At 36.7% G+C, this 15,910-nt stretch overlaps 1 protein-coding gene across 2 annotated transcripts in view; it reads right to left on the reverse strand.

Moving 5' to 3' along the window:
* Positions 1 to 15,910, reverse strand: part of Ints4 (integrator complex subunit 4) — a 108,503-nt gene that overhangs the window by 48,649 nt on the left and 43,944 nt on the right. For both annotated transcript variants that reach the window (XM_027942666.2, XM_071616525.1), the window contains 4 exons: positions 15,512 to 15,686; positions 8,309 to 8,514; positions 2,983 to 3,125; positions 659 to 774 (listed from right to left, as the gene is read on the reverse strand). In XM_027942666.2, coding sequence (XP_027798467.2) covers positions 659 to 774; positions 2,983 to 3,125; positions 8,309 to 8,514; positions 15,512 to 15,686 — 640 coding nt within the window. The remainder of the gene's footprint in view (positions 1 to 658; positions 775 to 2,982; positions 3,126 to 8,308; positions 8,515 to 15,511; positions 15,687 to 15,910) is intronic.

A 15,910-nucleotide genomic window follows, 5' to 3' on the forward strand; every position in this document is an offset into this window, starting at 1 on the left:
TTTAAAAAATTCCTCATAGGGGCTGCGGTTGTGGCTCAGTGGTACAGCACTTGCTTAGCATGTGTCAGGCACTGGGTTTAATTATGTATTAGAAACAGAGTAATCATGCAGACTAGCTTAGGGCATTGTCTCCCTTATTGCAGATCAAATTAAACACAGTGTAAGACACAGGGGAAAGTGCACAGGCTTTAACATTAGATTTCTGGCTTTAAATCTCAGATCTGCTTCTTAAGAGTCATTTAAACTCTATACACCTGTTTCCTCATCTATAAACTATTTTCCTCCTTGCAACGTTGTTTAGAAGACCAGTGATAAAGTGTATAAAACATTTAATGAGTATGTAGACTGTAGTAGATGCTAAATTAATGGCAAAAAAATTACTGTGAAACTAAAAATGAAAGCTGAGACTAATAACCACCAGGCTTTCTCAGACATACTCTTTTTATCTAAAGGAAATAGAAAAATCAAAACCCAGACCACTAGCTCAGTTGGTAGAGTGCTTGCCTCAAATGCACAAGGCCCTGGGTTCGATCCCCAGCACCACCACACCACACACACACACACAAAAAAAAACACCCAGACCACTACAGCTACACTGTAAACAGATTCCAAAGTGGCCAGTCAAGTCAGTGGGACCCATCATAAGCACAGAGGATACAGGCTGGATCATCCATATCTGGTTCAGCTGTGTCAAAAAATGGGTGGGTGCTCAATAGCTCTGGCACCAAAGGAAGCACCAGGGTTGGATGCCGACTTCCCAGGAACTTCAAGCACCTGAAACAAACAAACAAAAACCCATTTCAATAAATTAATAAGTGACTTTAGAAAGTACCAGGAATTAGAATCAGAAAATGTGATTTGGAATTAGAAATTCTCAAGTCATCCAATTATTCTGGAACTCGGTTAATTCATTTATTTACAAAAAGGGTTATTATGAAGACAAAAGAGCTGGTATAGCAGATATTACTAGTTATTTAAACCATCTAACCAACAGCCATTTCCCTCACTTTCCTTGCTAAGAGATCCCTGATTTTCTTCAGGTAACAGGAAGACTGCAAATTGGTCAGAGAAGGTAAACACAGCCCAAGGGTTTGGTCTAAAAACACAGTGGCAATCCCCCTTCTCATTTTCTAGTGAGTGTCTGCTGGGAGGCAAGTAACCCATTTCTAGTCAAGGGAACAAGAGGGGAAGTCTGCTGGGGGACATCTCAAGAATGTTTTTCTAACCAAATAAAAAGGGAAATGCATGAAAAGGAATGTTCCTTCCTTTCTGTATTTAGAGTTGTCTTATGAAGCAGCCATCTTGCAACTATGAGGTAAAAGCAAGGAGAACTGTAGAGAAATCAACCAGGTGTTAATCCTGTTAAGCTGTCCAATGATCATTCCTAAAGTCAACCTTCTTGTTATGTAAAAAATGAGACTTTATTGTTCAAGATGTCTCATATCAGATTTTTTTTCACTTGCAGTCAAAAGATATGAGTCTAACTGATATCTTGGGTGGAGTTCTGAAAAATTAAAGACCTGGTCTGAAACTGTGTAGCCTTGGACTGGTTTTTGGAGCACTACATCGATAAACTATTTGACCCACAATCACCCAATAAAGACAATCTTATGTAAATATTATAGGTGGCCAAATATCCACAAATCTTATTTTATTACTAGAAAATGCCTTTCATCAAGCAGAATTAATCATTCCTTCTGTGCCTCTGCAGAACTACAATTACTGACAGAGATGTGTATCCCCACTACATCTGCCTCACCTCAAATGACTGAGTGCAACCTGAAGACAATTAATAAATGCATACTTAATTGAGCTGTAGGAGACTGTACAAACATGAACAAACGGCAAAAAAGAAAATGAGATATCAAAAATGCTGTCTAGAGCAAGACTCAAACTCCCATTATATTTTTAGTTTTCAATATATTTTCTTTTAATATATCTTCTAGAGAAATGGGAATGTAGCTCTGTGGTAGAGCTATTGTCAAATGTGCACAAGGCCCCAGGTTTTATCCCCAATATCACTCACTCACACACACACACACACACACACGCACGCACACACACTCTCTTAAGATAGATACATACATATATACATACATATAGATATATATCTTCCAAATACCTGGTTTAAACCAAAATTTTTCTACTTTTAATAACAAATTTTTTTTGAAAATCAATAAACTGTACGCTGTTGGAGTTATTTCGTCCAAAAAACTCATTTAAATATGTGAAACACCATAACACACATTTTATATCACATGTATGTAAGCAGTTCTTCAAATAGAAGTTTATGACTAGTACTAACAATCTGATAACAGTCAGCAAAACAAGATATTATTAGGAGGAAAATGATTGTCATTCCCTGTCTGTAGATCAAGTGTCAGCCTGCCTCTAATCTTGATAATGATGGTTATAATACTGTGCAAAATACAAAACAGACAAAGCATTTATTAACTATATAGGAGAAAAAGGAAATCTAATAAGACTCGTCTCTGTAACTATAAAATCTACCATGAAACCTGGCATAGTCAGCACGCAGAAAGCACATAATATTTGCTACGCAGATGAAAGAACAAAATAATAAATAACTTAAAATTGATATTCATTTTAGGAATCAGACTCCTGAGAGTTTGGTTATGTAGAATGAGGTTTCTAAACTTATTTTTTATTTTTGCTTTTTGCTGGATCTAGGGATTAAATCCAGGGACACTCATTAAGCTACATCGCAGGCCCTTTTATTTTTTAATTTGGGACAGGGTCTCACTTAGTTGCCCAGACTAGTCTCAAATGTACTATCCTCCTGCCTCAACCCCCAAGTTGCTAGGATTTTAGGCATGTACCACTGTGTTCAGCTGAGATTTCTAAATTAAAGGCAAAATTGAGTGCTATATCCTCAATCAATAATGATCCTTCAAATAATGTCAACACTGTACATTTATCACATTTTGGAATTCAGTAAGTAAATGAGAGAAAAGTCCTTACTTCCATATGGAGTCCCTATCTGTAGGGTACTTGGTTAAATTTTTCAGCAGCTCTACCAGCGCAAGATGAATGCCTTCTTTGGTTGAAACATTAGTGCAGCATAAAAGTTCATGAAGAGCCTCTCTAATATCTCTGGATGAATCCTTTAAAAGAAAAAAAAAGTAATTTTAAATGTAGTCACTCTTAATAAACCCCAGGCTCCATCTACCATCCCCTACTGCCAAGCTATCTTCCAAGGGTGACCATGTGACAAAGTATTCAGAAATTTACTGGCTGAAATTCCTTAAAAAACAAACAAACAAACAAAAAACCCTCTCATTTTATTGATTTTAAAAAAGGTCAGCTATAGGCTGGGGTTGTGGCTCAGTGGTACAGTGCTTGCCTACTATGTGTGAGACAATGAGTTCAATTCTCAGCACTGCATATAAATAAATAAAATAAAGGTCCATCAATAACTAAAAAAATATTTTATAAAAGGAGGGGGGCCAGCTACAGTAGCCCCGCCCCCTTTTACTCATTGTCCTTTCTTTTTCTTCCTGTCTGGAACTCAATCATGATACCAACAGTATAACAGCCTCATTGCAACTATGAAAAACAACAAGCTAAGAAGGGAAAGAGAGCTAGGGTGTGTGGGATGTTCTAGACAGAATAATCAAAAGAACAGCAAGCATGAAGGCCATTAAGTGGAAGCATGTGTGAAAAAAGCATGGAAGCCACCATGGCCAAAGCAAACAATGAGTAAACAGTAGGAGGTGACTTTTAAGACTCTTCATAAAGTTGGCCTCACTTCCCCCTCCAGCCTATCCTCACCACATCTGTACTAGTTCTTTATTCTAGGGGCACAACCCTCTTTTGGTCTCCAACTGGACCATTTTCCTACCACCACAGATCTTCTACATCTGCTGCTCCTCCCAGAATATTCTTCCATCTCACACTTTCAACTCTTCCTGCCAAGTTAGTGCCCAAGTCCTTCTTTTTTGAGCTCATCTTTAGAATCCTTTCCTGATTGCTGTACTCCTTTAAAGGACCAAGTTACTCTGATATACCCTCTGATATACTCCCATAGAACCTAATTTCTACCATGATCTTAGCTTATAACTAAAGCTTTTTTTGTGTGTCACTATCTCCCTAGTGTCTACATTATAAAGTCCATGAGAGCAGAGCCATCACTTATGCTCATTATTGTATCCTCTCCTAGAGCCCTGCCTGGAACATACCAAGTGGTCAAGAAATATCAAAGAAACAAAAGGAAAAAGGAAGGAGCAAAGATAGGGACTAATAAGTTGACTCAGATCTGCTCAGCTCTAAATGCTATGAACATAACCACAGGATACAATGCTTCCCAAATGAACAAATCTCCACTGCAAAGAGTAGACAGCTAGCTATACCGATGTACTGGAAAAACAGTTTTTAAAGTGATTAAAAAAAAAAACCAAAACTGACTTGTGTTCTTTTTTTTTTTTTTTAATACTCTTTTTTTAAAAGATGTTGATGAATCTTTATTTTATTCATTTATTTATATGTGGTGCTGAAAATTGAACCCAGTTCCTCGCACAAGCTAGGCAAGCGCTCTGCCACTGAGCCCAAGCCCCAGCCCCTGACTTGTGTTCTTTTTTATTTATTTTTTTACTTTTTACATACATGACAATAGTGGAATGCATTACACTCATTATTACTCATTTATAGTACATTTTTTGTAATCTGTATATGAAGTATGTTCAGGCCAAATTCTGCCATTATACATGTACTCTTTTTTTTGCATTACAATTCTTAATACACATATATACCACAATTTATCATAACTCTGTTTGTATATAAGGTATGTTGATACCAAATCTTCATATATGTATTTTGTATAATGATGACCATCACTTTCCATTATCCTTACTATTCCCCTTCTCCTTCCCTTTCCCTGCCACCCCTCTTCCCTATCTAGAAATAATCTTCCTCCCATGCTCTTCCTCCCTACCCCACTTTGAGTCATCCCCCTTAAATCAGAGAAAACATTCAGCATTTGTTTTTTTTTTTTTTGGATTGGCTAACTTCACTTAGCATAATCTTCTCTAATGCCATCCATTTATCTGCAAATGCCATGATCTTGTTCTTTTTTGGTGCTGAGTAATATTCCATTGTGTATAAATGCCACATTTTTTTTTTATCCATTCATCCACTGAAGGACATCTAGGTTGGCTCCACAGTTTAGCTATTCTGACCTGTGTTCTTAAGAACAGTCTAATTCCCATTTATATAATCAAGTTGTGTAGATTTGTTTAAAAAATATTTACTAGCATTCACTATACATAAGTAACCACTTATGGGATAGAGTAAAAAAAATAGAGTAAAAGGTACCATATTGTCACTACTGGACTTTTATTTACAGAGCTAATAATTTCATCAGGGAGATAAATACACAAAACCTGCCATACACGATAAAATATGAGAAATAAAATAACACACATGGCCTGGTACTCAATAAATATGTACTAAGTGACTGAATGAGGTAAAGAGTCAACCTATATGAATTTCAAGAATATTTCAAGAAAGAGAAATGTTGGGCCATGCATGGTGGTTGGCGCATGCCTGTAATCTCAGTTACTTAGGAAGCTTAGGTGAGAGGATGGCAAGTTCAAGGAGAGCCTGGGCAATTTAGTAAGAGCTTGTCTCAAAATTAAAAAATAAAATCAAAGGGACTGGGAACATAGCTCAGTGGTAAAACTGGGTTCAATTCCCAGTACCCCCCAAAAAGGTGGGGGAGACAAATTGACATGTCAAGTCAATCCTCTTCACAAACTTCTCCAATGGTTCCCCATAACACTTAGAATAAAATCCAAACATCTTATAACGGCCTACAAAGCTTTAGACTTGTCTTCTCCTTATCTACTCCCAGATCTCATCTCATACTACATTTCCATCTTTTCTGTATATTCACCCATACTGGCTTTCTTACTCTCCATTATGGAAACATACCAGACCTCAGGTGTCCCCAGGAATCTTTCCATTAGCTGTTGCCTTTTCCTGTAGTTCCTTCCCTCAGTCTTCAAGTTACTGGCTGCTCTTTGTCATTCAAGAATCAATTCAAACATCATATCCACAGAAAATCTTTACCAACCACTTTATTTACAGTGAAATTTCCCCCTCTTCTATCATATTGTTTATCTTCTGCACGAGGTTTATCCTTATTTAAAACCATTTTGCTTTTTCACTGTACCTTTCTTTGGCATAGAAGTTCCAAAGCAGGACCCCTGTCTGTTTTTGACACCACTATAATTCCAGTACACAGTGTTTGTTGGATAATTCTTCAAGTCAGGATAGTATCTCAGCATAGTAAAAACAAAAATCAAACAACATCCCCCAAAAAACAAAAAACAAAACAAAACAAAAAACCACCAACAAGAAGACCCCAGCAAATTCCAGGTGGAAGGGTGAGCTAACTAAGGTTCAAAGCAATGGGGATATAGCTCAGTGGTAGAGTGCTTGCCTACAAGGTGCAAGGCTTTGGGTTTGATATTAACCACCACAAAAAGGAAAGGGGAAAAAAAAAAAAAAGCAACGAAGTATAATAACACAGTAAATGTCGAAGAGCAAGCAGTCAGTAGCAGAGTAGAAAAATATTTTAGAAACAGCAAATTTAAGCCAGGTGTGGTAGTACACACCTGTAATACCAGTTACTCTGGAGGCTGAAGCAGGAGGATCACAAGTTCTAGGCCAGCCTGGACAACTTAGCAGGAGCCTCTCTCAAAATTAAAAGGGCTGAGGATGTAGTTCAGTGGTGAAGTACTTACCTAGCATGTGTGAGGCCCTGGGTTCAATCCCAGAAGCACAAATACACACAAAAGAAACAGTAAGTTTATATATGTCTAAATTCTTGAATAGAATTCCAACTCAAAGAGTTTATATCTATACATATTATTGCTACTTAGCAATTATTTACTAAGCACTTCATTTATTCAGACACTGCAAGGCACTGGGAATAAAAAAAAAAGAAAGAAGATAGGACCCTGCCCCCTCCAGCAGCTCACAATCTTGTGTAATACAGAATTCCTAACAAATGCTAGAGGGGTCTAAACGAGATATCACAGAGGAGTAGCATTTAGCCCTCCCAAGAATGAGACTCATGGGTAGGGAAGGCTTCCTGGATCTGTTGCCTAATGTAGACTGTGGGAAGAAGCAAAGTCAGCTAGTGGAAAGGGCAATTTTGCAAGCAGAAAAGGAGAATTACACTAAAGGCAAAAATGATGAGGGAAAGAATGTGTAGAGAAGTAACTTCAGACTAAAGTTGAGAAATGGTGGGAAAGAAAGCTAAAAAGGAAAAGAGGAGTTATATTATACAAACCACCCATGAGAAACAATACATGGAATATAAACACCCCCTTAGGGAAAAATACATGAAAAGTACAAATAAGGATGTATAATTTTGGAAAAAAAAATTTCCCAGAAGACCTAAGCAACTGGGAGAATTATAGGGACCTCAAAAATCAAAGCATTCAATCTATTTTCTGAGGTACACAGCAGAAATCTGAAACAAGTTTGCTAATAACTAAGCACTCAATTACTATTGCTTTTGTATGTGGGAAGACCTAAGGTCAAATCTCACTTATTAATATTTAGAAACTAAAATCAGTACTTGCAAATAAAATCTACACTCTTTAATAAATAACTCAAGAACTACACACAGTTGTACAGTCTGGAAAGTAATCCTATGTGCATAACCTGGCACAGCCTCTTAATGGCTATAAGACCTCAGATTACTTTATTCTCTATGAAACTACAGGGTTGAACTAATCCCTAAGACATCTTCCTGCTGCAACAGCCTATGATTCACTAGAAGAATAAAATAAAATAAAAAGCTCTTCTATTTCTTCAACTATGCAACCACTATAATGAACTCCTTTTAATTCCTGGAATACATCATACATTCCCTTAAAACTGGATTAGAGGCATTGCTCCCTTCCACTCCAACACCAATACCACTCCTTCCTTGTAAGAAATACCTCCTATTCTTTCTTCCTTCAAGTGTCCACTGTAGCACTTTGTTTCTTTTCTTTATCTCCAACCTCAAGTCAGCTGATTCAGTTTAGATAACATTTATATTCTCAGGGTACCCTGTCCTTTCCTGATCATAGCAATATCAAGTTTATGTCAAATTCCTGTTTAATATCAGTTTCCTCCATCTTGGGAGAGGGACATGTTGAGAGGGCAGAACTGTGCTGCCAGATATATAGATATACTTACCAATACCTAGTACAATGCCTGGTTTTAAAAGGGGAGGAGTGGGGGTCAGTAGAAATTTGATGGAAGAAATGAGTAACAACCTGGAAGTGCTCACCTCTAACACAGCCAGGACAGTGTCAAGTTGATCTTCTCGGAGGGTAATGTTATTAGAGATTTTTCTCATGGTATGTATGGACTGTAGACGCACCTCCTCAATTTCATCGTTAAACATGTCCACTAGGAAATCAAGGCACTTCTCAGCAAAAGAGGGTGAAGACTGGGCCAGCATGCAGAGAGCCTCTACAGCAGCAATGCGAACCTCTATAGAAAAGAGAACAAATAAAAGATGACAAATGAAACTACACATCAACTTAAGAACATGGAGAAAATCCAAGATGGATCCCTTTGCATTCAAGCTGTCTTTCACTCTCTACAAACTCTCTCTACAAATGCTCCCTGTAGAATCTCCTCAATGCTAACTTCATGTTTAAAGGTATGGACTTTGGAGTCACAAGAACTATGGTTTAAATCTGACTCCATATGTATGTCATTAAGTCACACATTTGCCTAAATTAACTGAATTTCTTTAAAACTAAGTTGTCCTATCACAGTATTCCAACCACAGGGAAGTATGTTTTGAAAAGTCGGGTATTAAGCAATCTGATCATCATTATTAAGATTAAAATAGGCTAGCCAGGTGTAGTGACACATATTTGTAAGCCTCACTACTCAGGAAATTGATGCAGGAGGACTGAAAATTCAAGGTCCACCTTGGCACTTAGCAAGACTCTGACTCAAAATAAAATTTTAAAAAGGACTGGAGTGGGGCTGGGTTTGTGACTCAGTGCTTGCCTAGCATGTGTAAAGCACTGGGTTCAATCCTCAGCCCCACATAAAAAAATAAATAAACAAAATAAAGGTATCGTGTCCATCTACAACTAAAAAAGAAATTCTTTTAAAAAGGGGGCACAGGGGGTGCAACTCAGTAATAGAACACCCCTATGTTCAATCCCCAGAACTGGCGGGGGGGATTTAAAAAAAAGTAAAATAGACTAGATACAATTATTCTCTTTTTATAGATAAGATTTAGCAGAATAAATTAACTGGCCTCAAAGTGAGTGAAAAAAGAAATAAACTAGTATTGGGTCTGTTAATTTTTTTTTAATGTTTAATTTTTTTTAAGTTGTAGTTGAACCTAATAATTTTATTTTATTTATTTTTATGTGGTTCTGAGGATTAAACCTAGGGCCTCCAACGTGCTAGGTGAGCACTCCACTGCTGAGCCACAATCCCAGTCCAGAGGTCTATTAATTTTACACTAGCATTTTGCATGGTTAAGAGTACATGGTCATGGGCTGGGGCTGGGGCTCAGCGGTAGCATGCTTGCCTAACATGAGTGAGGCACTGGGTTCGATTCTCAGCACCACATACAAATAAATAAAAATAAAAGTCCATCAACAACTAAAAAATATTAAAAAAAAAAAAAAAAAGAGTACATGGTCCTAGCTAGGCGCAGTGGTACACGCCTGTAATCCCAGTGGCTCGGGAGGCTGAGGCAGGAGAATCCCAAGTTTAAAGCCTGCCTCAGCAAAAGTGAGGCACGAAACAACTCAGTGAGACCCTGTCTCTAAATAAAAAACAAAATAGGGCTGGGATGTAGGGATGTGGCTCAGTGGTCAAGTGCCCCTGAGTTCAGTCCCCAGTACCCATCCCCCAAAAAGTATATGCTCTAGATGACAGAGGTTCCAAAGCAAATTATGGAAAGTGATCCCCTCACCAATTAGGAAGATGATCTTGAACTTAACTTTCTGGCACCTCCACTTTCTAACCTGTTAAATGTAGATAATACCCACTCCCTAATACAGTTGTAAGGACTAAATGAGATAAAACAGGTAACGCATATAGCACACTGCCTGGTATAGAAAGCATAGGTATGGATTTTGAAAATAGAGACTCATTTTCTTCTACCTCTTTGCAGGCTCAGAAAATGTGACAGTAAAGCCAGTGAATCCAGGAATATTAGAATCTAAGCCAATGAAAGGAGGCACCATTTCATTCCCAGCAATGTTCCCCTAAAACCCTAAGTTACCTAGAATTTTACAAATATGATAAAATTAGAAAGCTGCCATGCTGATGCCAGGTTGTAATCTACTGTTCACTCACTAATAAACATTTCCAGAACATACTACTTTAGGCCCTGTACTAAGTGTTAGGAGACAGAGGTGAGTAAGATATGCAAATGCTCACAAGATTTTTACACATGGTTGTTTTATACTAGTGATTCCCAAATGGTTCTTCAACAAAATATATAGTTTAAAAAGATAACCAACTGAAGTTATAGTTAAAACTCAAAAATATCATTTGTTCTTTGTAAAAGAGGCTTTATGGACAAGTTAAAAGTAGAGTTACAGTAAGGGGAGATGATTCAGATTTTTCTAGGTAATTATGAATTACTCCTTTTCCTCAGAAGGAAACAATTTTCTTCACAATAATATGATTTAAACACAAAATTACCAATAATTATAAAAGCAAGTCAGAGATAAACACAAGTATGTTAACTGCTGGCTCTTCTTCCTGGGGTTTTATCCATTACGCCACACTGATTCATGTGTAACCTTTACAAATCCATCAAGGGACTCACAGAGGAACTTCTGATCTACACAAGATAATTATTGTGACCTGAGCTGATGCAATTCAAACAGAAGCAAAGAAACATGGTGTCTGTTTCTGCCTGTGCAAACTGGCAATTATATATAATAAGTTATATTTTTATCATATTTTCTAATGGACTTTCTGGAATGTTGGACACATATCATATACCCCTTAAAAGACCAGTTTAGAGAAAGGAAATCTGCTATCCTAAGAGAGAAAAAAAAAATCTAAAACTATCCTAGCTTCGCTACATGCTAGCTATGTGTTTAACCCTGAAGATATAACAAGATTGTTTCCCAACATTTACAAATGAAGAACTAATGGTATTATAGAGTGATGAGTATTTACAATGGAAAATCATGGAGGACAAAAGAAAATGCAGAATAGGGTATATAGCCCAGTCAATGGATCCAGAGGCAGCTTTTTGGAACAAATGACCCTTAAAAACATCCCTTAGGAGTTGCTAGTCCATAAGAAACAAAAATGCTTTTTTTTTTTTCTAGGTACTCTTTGTATTGAATGTACAATATCCCAAAAGGGAAGGCAAGTGCTGAAGAATTCAAAGACTAAAAATATATGAGATATTATACTAGAATCTAAGCCAATGAAAGGAGGCACCATTTCATTCCCAGCAATGTTCCCTAAACCCCTAAGTTACCTAGAATTTTACAAATATGATAAAATTAGAAAGCTGCCATGTCTGATGCCAGGTTGTGATCTACTTACTTGTCAAATTTAAGTTACTTTAACTAAATCTTAGTAACAGGGGTAGAGAGTAAAGCTCAGTGGTAGAGCTTGGGCTTGGCATGCTAATGTCCTGGATTTAATCCCCAGAATGCAAAAACAAACAAACAAACAAACAACAACAACAAAAAAAACCTTACTGACAAACTGGAAACTATATTATAAACTAAATCACATAAACATTAATAATGGAGAAATTCAAATGTAGAAACTAAACAAAGCAAAAAAATGGTAACAGAAACAAAATATAATACGTCTTAGAGTAGGACAGGACTTAATAATTAATAATATTTAAATTATAAGTCATGTTTCAAGTTCATAGGAAATAAAAAATCAGCTTTAATTTTTATATGCAGTTGGCCCTTCACATCCATGGGTGCCACATCTGTGTACTGAACCGAACTGGGTCAAAAATATTTGAAAAGAATTTTTCATCAATACTGAACACATATAGTCCTTTTTTTCTTATTACTATTCCCCCCAAAAATAGAGGATAACAATTATTTGCATAGCATTTACATTGTATTAGGTATTATAAGTAATCTAGACATGATTTAAAGTAAACAGGAGGATGACTATAGTCTACTTTTTTTTGTAAATATTATGCTTTTTCATATAAGTGATGAGCACTTGCAGATTTGGTTATCCTTGGGGGTTCTGGAACCAATCATCCTTGAATATGGAGGGATGACTATACATGAAATATCTTAAAGCAAATTGGATAGTGCAAACCAATTTTTTTACATTTACTAGTAAGAAAAACTCAAAAACATTATTCTTGCCCTTTTAAGTTCTATTCTGAGGATAGCTTCTTTTTTTTTTTTTTTTGGTAGGTGGACACAATACCATCATTTTATATATTTATTTATTTTTATGTGGTGCTTAGCATCTAACCCAGTGTCTCATCACAGCAGATGTCCCAAGATATAAAAAGAAAAATAGGAATTATAGAGCCCAATGGAAAAACCATTTTAAGAATAATGAAGTATTATGCCTTGCTTGGTGGTGCATGCTTATAATCCCAGCAACTTGGGAAGATGAAGCAGGAGGATCTCAAGTCAAGGCCAGCCTCAGCAACTTAGCAAGGCCCTAAGCAATTTAGCAAGACCCTGTCTCAAAATAAAAAATAAAAAGGACTGGGGTAAAGTACCCCTGGGGTCAATCACCAGTACCAAAAAACAAACATACATTATGGTAAATACATATGCATTATCAAGTATTATCAAGTATATGCAGCCTACTTTTATATGACTGGCAGCTCAATAGGTTTATTTACCATAAATATGTGAGTGATGCTTTGTGTTATGATCAGGACATCCTGAACTTACTGGGAGATAGAAATTTTTCAACTCCTTTATAATCTTAATAACAATGAAGTCTACTGTTGACCAAAACATTGTTGTATGGCACCTGACTATATGAAGCAACTGTATTCCAGACACTGGACTTCAGGCAATGAAGGACAGTGATTCTTGAGGGATAGGAAATAAATGAGGTGAGCTCTGTGGTTATAGCAGTTAAGTGTGTAAAGAGTTCTAGACTGCATTATCTCCCTGAGAAGACCAAGCTAGGAGTCTAGGGAAGCCAATCACACTAGAAGTCACATATTAAAGTACCAAAAGGAGAAAACTCCACAAAGAAATGGAGAATTTGGGAGATTTGCAAAGGACCCCCTCAAGTCTTCAGCTAAGTTCTGATTTGTGGGGAAACTAAGACCTAGAAAAGAGAAAAAACGAGTCAAAACTAACATACGACCAATGTTAACAGGTTCAGAAGAGTTTTGCTTCAATAGTGCACAAAATAAACCCCAGACTCAACTGCTCTGGTCTTACCTAACAAAGCTTAAAATTAGGACAAGCAAAACATACCCGAATACAAAACTCAAGAAGATGTGTAGGGGGCTGAGGTTGTGGCTCAGCAGTGGAGCTCTCACCTAGCCGACGGGAGGCACTAGGTTCAATCCTCAGCACCACATATAAATAAATAAAATAAAGGTATTTAAAAAAAAAAAAAAAAAGATGTATAGGAATAAAACAATGTTCAGTATCTAATAAAAAGTAAATAAAATTCAAAATGCCTAGCATCCAATTAAAAATTACCAAACATGAAAATAATCAGAATGATATAATCTCTAATAAGGGAAAAAATCAAAACCAATCAGAAAGCACACAAACAAAAGGATTTTGGACAATTATATAAAAATGTTTTCCCCAAATTCTAATTAAAAGTCTAAAAGCTGGGTATAGCAGCACATACCTATGATCATAGCAACTCAGAAGACTGAGGTAGTATAATTGCAAAGTCAAGGCAAGCCTCAGCAATTTAGCAAGGCCCTAAGCAACTCAGCGAGATCCTGTCTCTAAATAAAATACAAAATAGGGCTGGGGATGTGGCTCAGTGGTTGAGTGCCCCTGAGTTGAATCCCTGGTACCCCCCCCAAAAAAGAGCTGGAGATATAGCTCAGTAGTAATGTGCCCCTGGGTTCAATCCGTAGTACAGGGGAAAAAAAAAAAAAATCGAAAGAGGACATCTATATCTAAGATGAAAAATATACTGTAGGAGATTAGTATCAGATTACATATTTCATAAGAAAAAATAATGAACTGAAAGATGAAATCAATAGATAATACTCAAAATAAGACACAGGGTAAAAAGAAACAAAAACAATAACCAAAAAAAAAAAAATCAGTGAGCTGCAGGAAAACTTCAGGAACCTAATACTTGTCCAACTACAACTAAAAAATAAATATTTTAAAAACTACTAGCTAAAATTTTTCTAAATAAAATGAAAACTACACTTGATTCAAGAAGTTCAACAAAAGCATAAAAAAACAATAAGAAAACTACATCAAGGCATTCATAATCAAATTGCTTAAAACCAATGATAAAGAGAAATCTTAATAGCAAGTTGAGGAAAAACAGACTTGTTACATACAGAGAGGGACAAAGACAAAAAGGACAGCACACTTTTCAACATAAAGCAACATCTTTAGAAGATGGGGGTGGAAAGGTTCTGTTAATCTAGCATTTTATTCCCAAGAAAAAATCTTTCAGGCTGCAGATATAGCTCAGCTGGTAGAGTGCTTGCCTCCCATGTACAAGGCCCCGAGTTCAATCCCCAGCACCACACACAAAAAAAATCTTTCAAAATCAAAGGTGAAAAGTCTTTACCTTGTGCATGTATATGTAATCTCAGCTACTAAGGAGGCTTAAGCAGGAGGACTGCAAGTTTAAAGCCAGCTTAGGCAACTTAATGAGACCATGTCCAAAAATAAAAATTCGGGGGGCTGGGGTTGTGGCTCAGTAGCAGAGCAGTTGCCAAGCCCAAGTGAGGCACTAGGTTCGACCCTTAACACCACATAACAAATAAAATAAAGGCATTCTAACATCGACAACTACAAAAAACTTTTTTTAAAAATTGGATAAGAGATCTGGTACTCTGTTTCACATATCCTGCTTCCAATTTCAATCGCCAGTACCTCAAAAAGAAAAAAAAAAAAAAAAAAGGCTTTAACAGTCTAATTAACGGTTTTCTGGTGGGACACCTGGATTTAAATTGTTTCTATGACTTTCTAGCTGGCTGACCATCAATTTTTTATTATCAAGTGCTTACTATAAATAAATCATTTATTATGCCAAACACTTTACATATATTGAACCTCACTTAATTCTCACAACTCAGAAGGACTTCCATTTTATAGAAATGCTGAAATTTGAATATGCACTGACTAAACCTAAAGCCATGTTCTTAATCGCTATATCACACTACACATTGCACACCAGCCTCTTCTGTTTCATAACAGGTATTTCACAGACAATAAAAAATAAATAAAAGAATGCATGTTTATCACTCTATTCAATGCCTGACAAACAGCAGTCACTCAATGAATGGGTACTATTATTACTGTACAATCATACGTACCATACATCTCATCTTCCAACCCATGAACAAAGGCTCCACAAGCTCCTGATTCGATCAAGTTCACAGCCCCTGTATCTATTTCTTCCTTAGGAGCATCATCTCCCCACTTTCTGCCACTGGAAAACTCCCCTGAACTATAAAGTTCCTTGGCACGCTCATGTGCAGTACGCTTCCTCTGCAGAAGATAACAACAATTACCACTTGCAGGAGACTCTGGAGGGAACATTAAGGAGCACCTTGGGAACATGAGAAGGTAGGAAATTAAAATGCTCTCTAAAAGTTACACTTTAAAAAAACTACTCAATAATTCAGAGCAGGGAAATGTAAACTCAACTTAAAATGAGATAAAAGTAGGCTGGGGATATAGCTCAGTTGGTAGAGTACTTGTCTTGCATGCAC

The sequence above is a fragment of the Marmota flaviventris genome, chromosome 9, assembly GCF_047511675.1.
Source record: "Marmota flaviventris isolate mMarFla1 chromosome 9, mMarFla1.hap1, whole genome shotgun sequence".
NCBI lineage: Eukaryota > Metazoa > Chordata > Mammalia > Rodentia > Sciuridae > Marmota > Marmota flaviventris.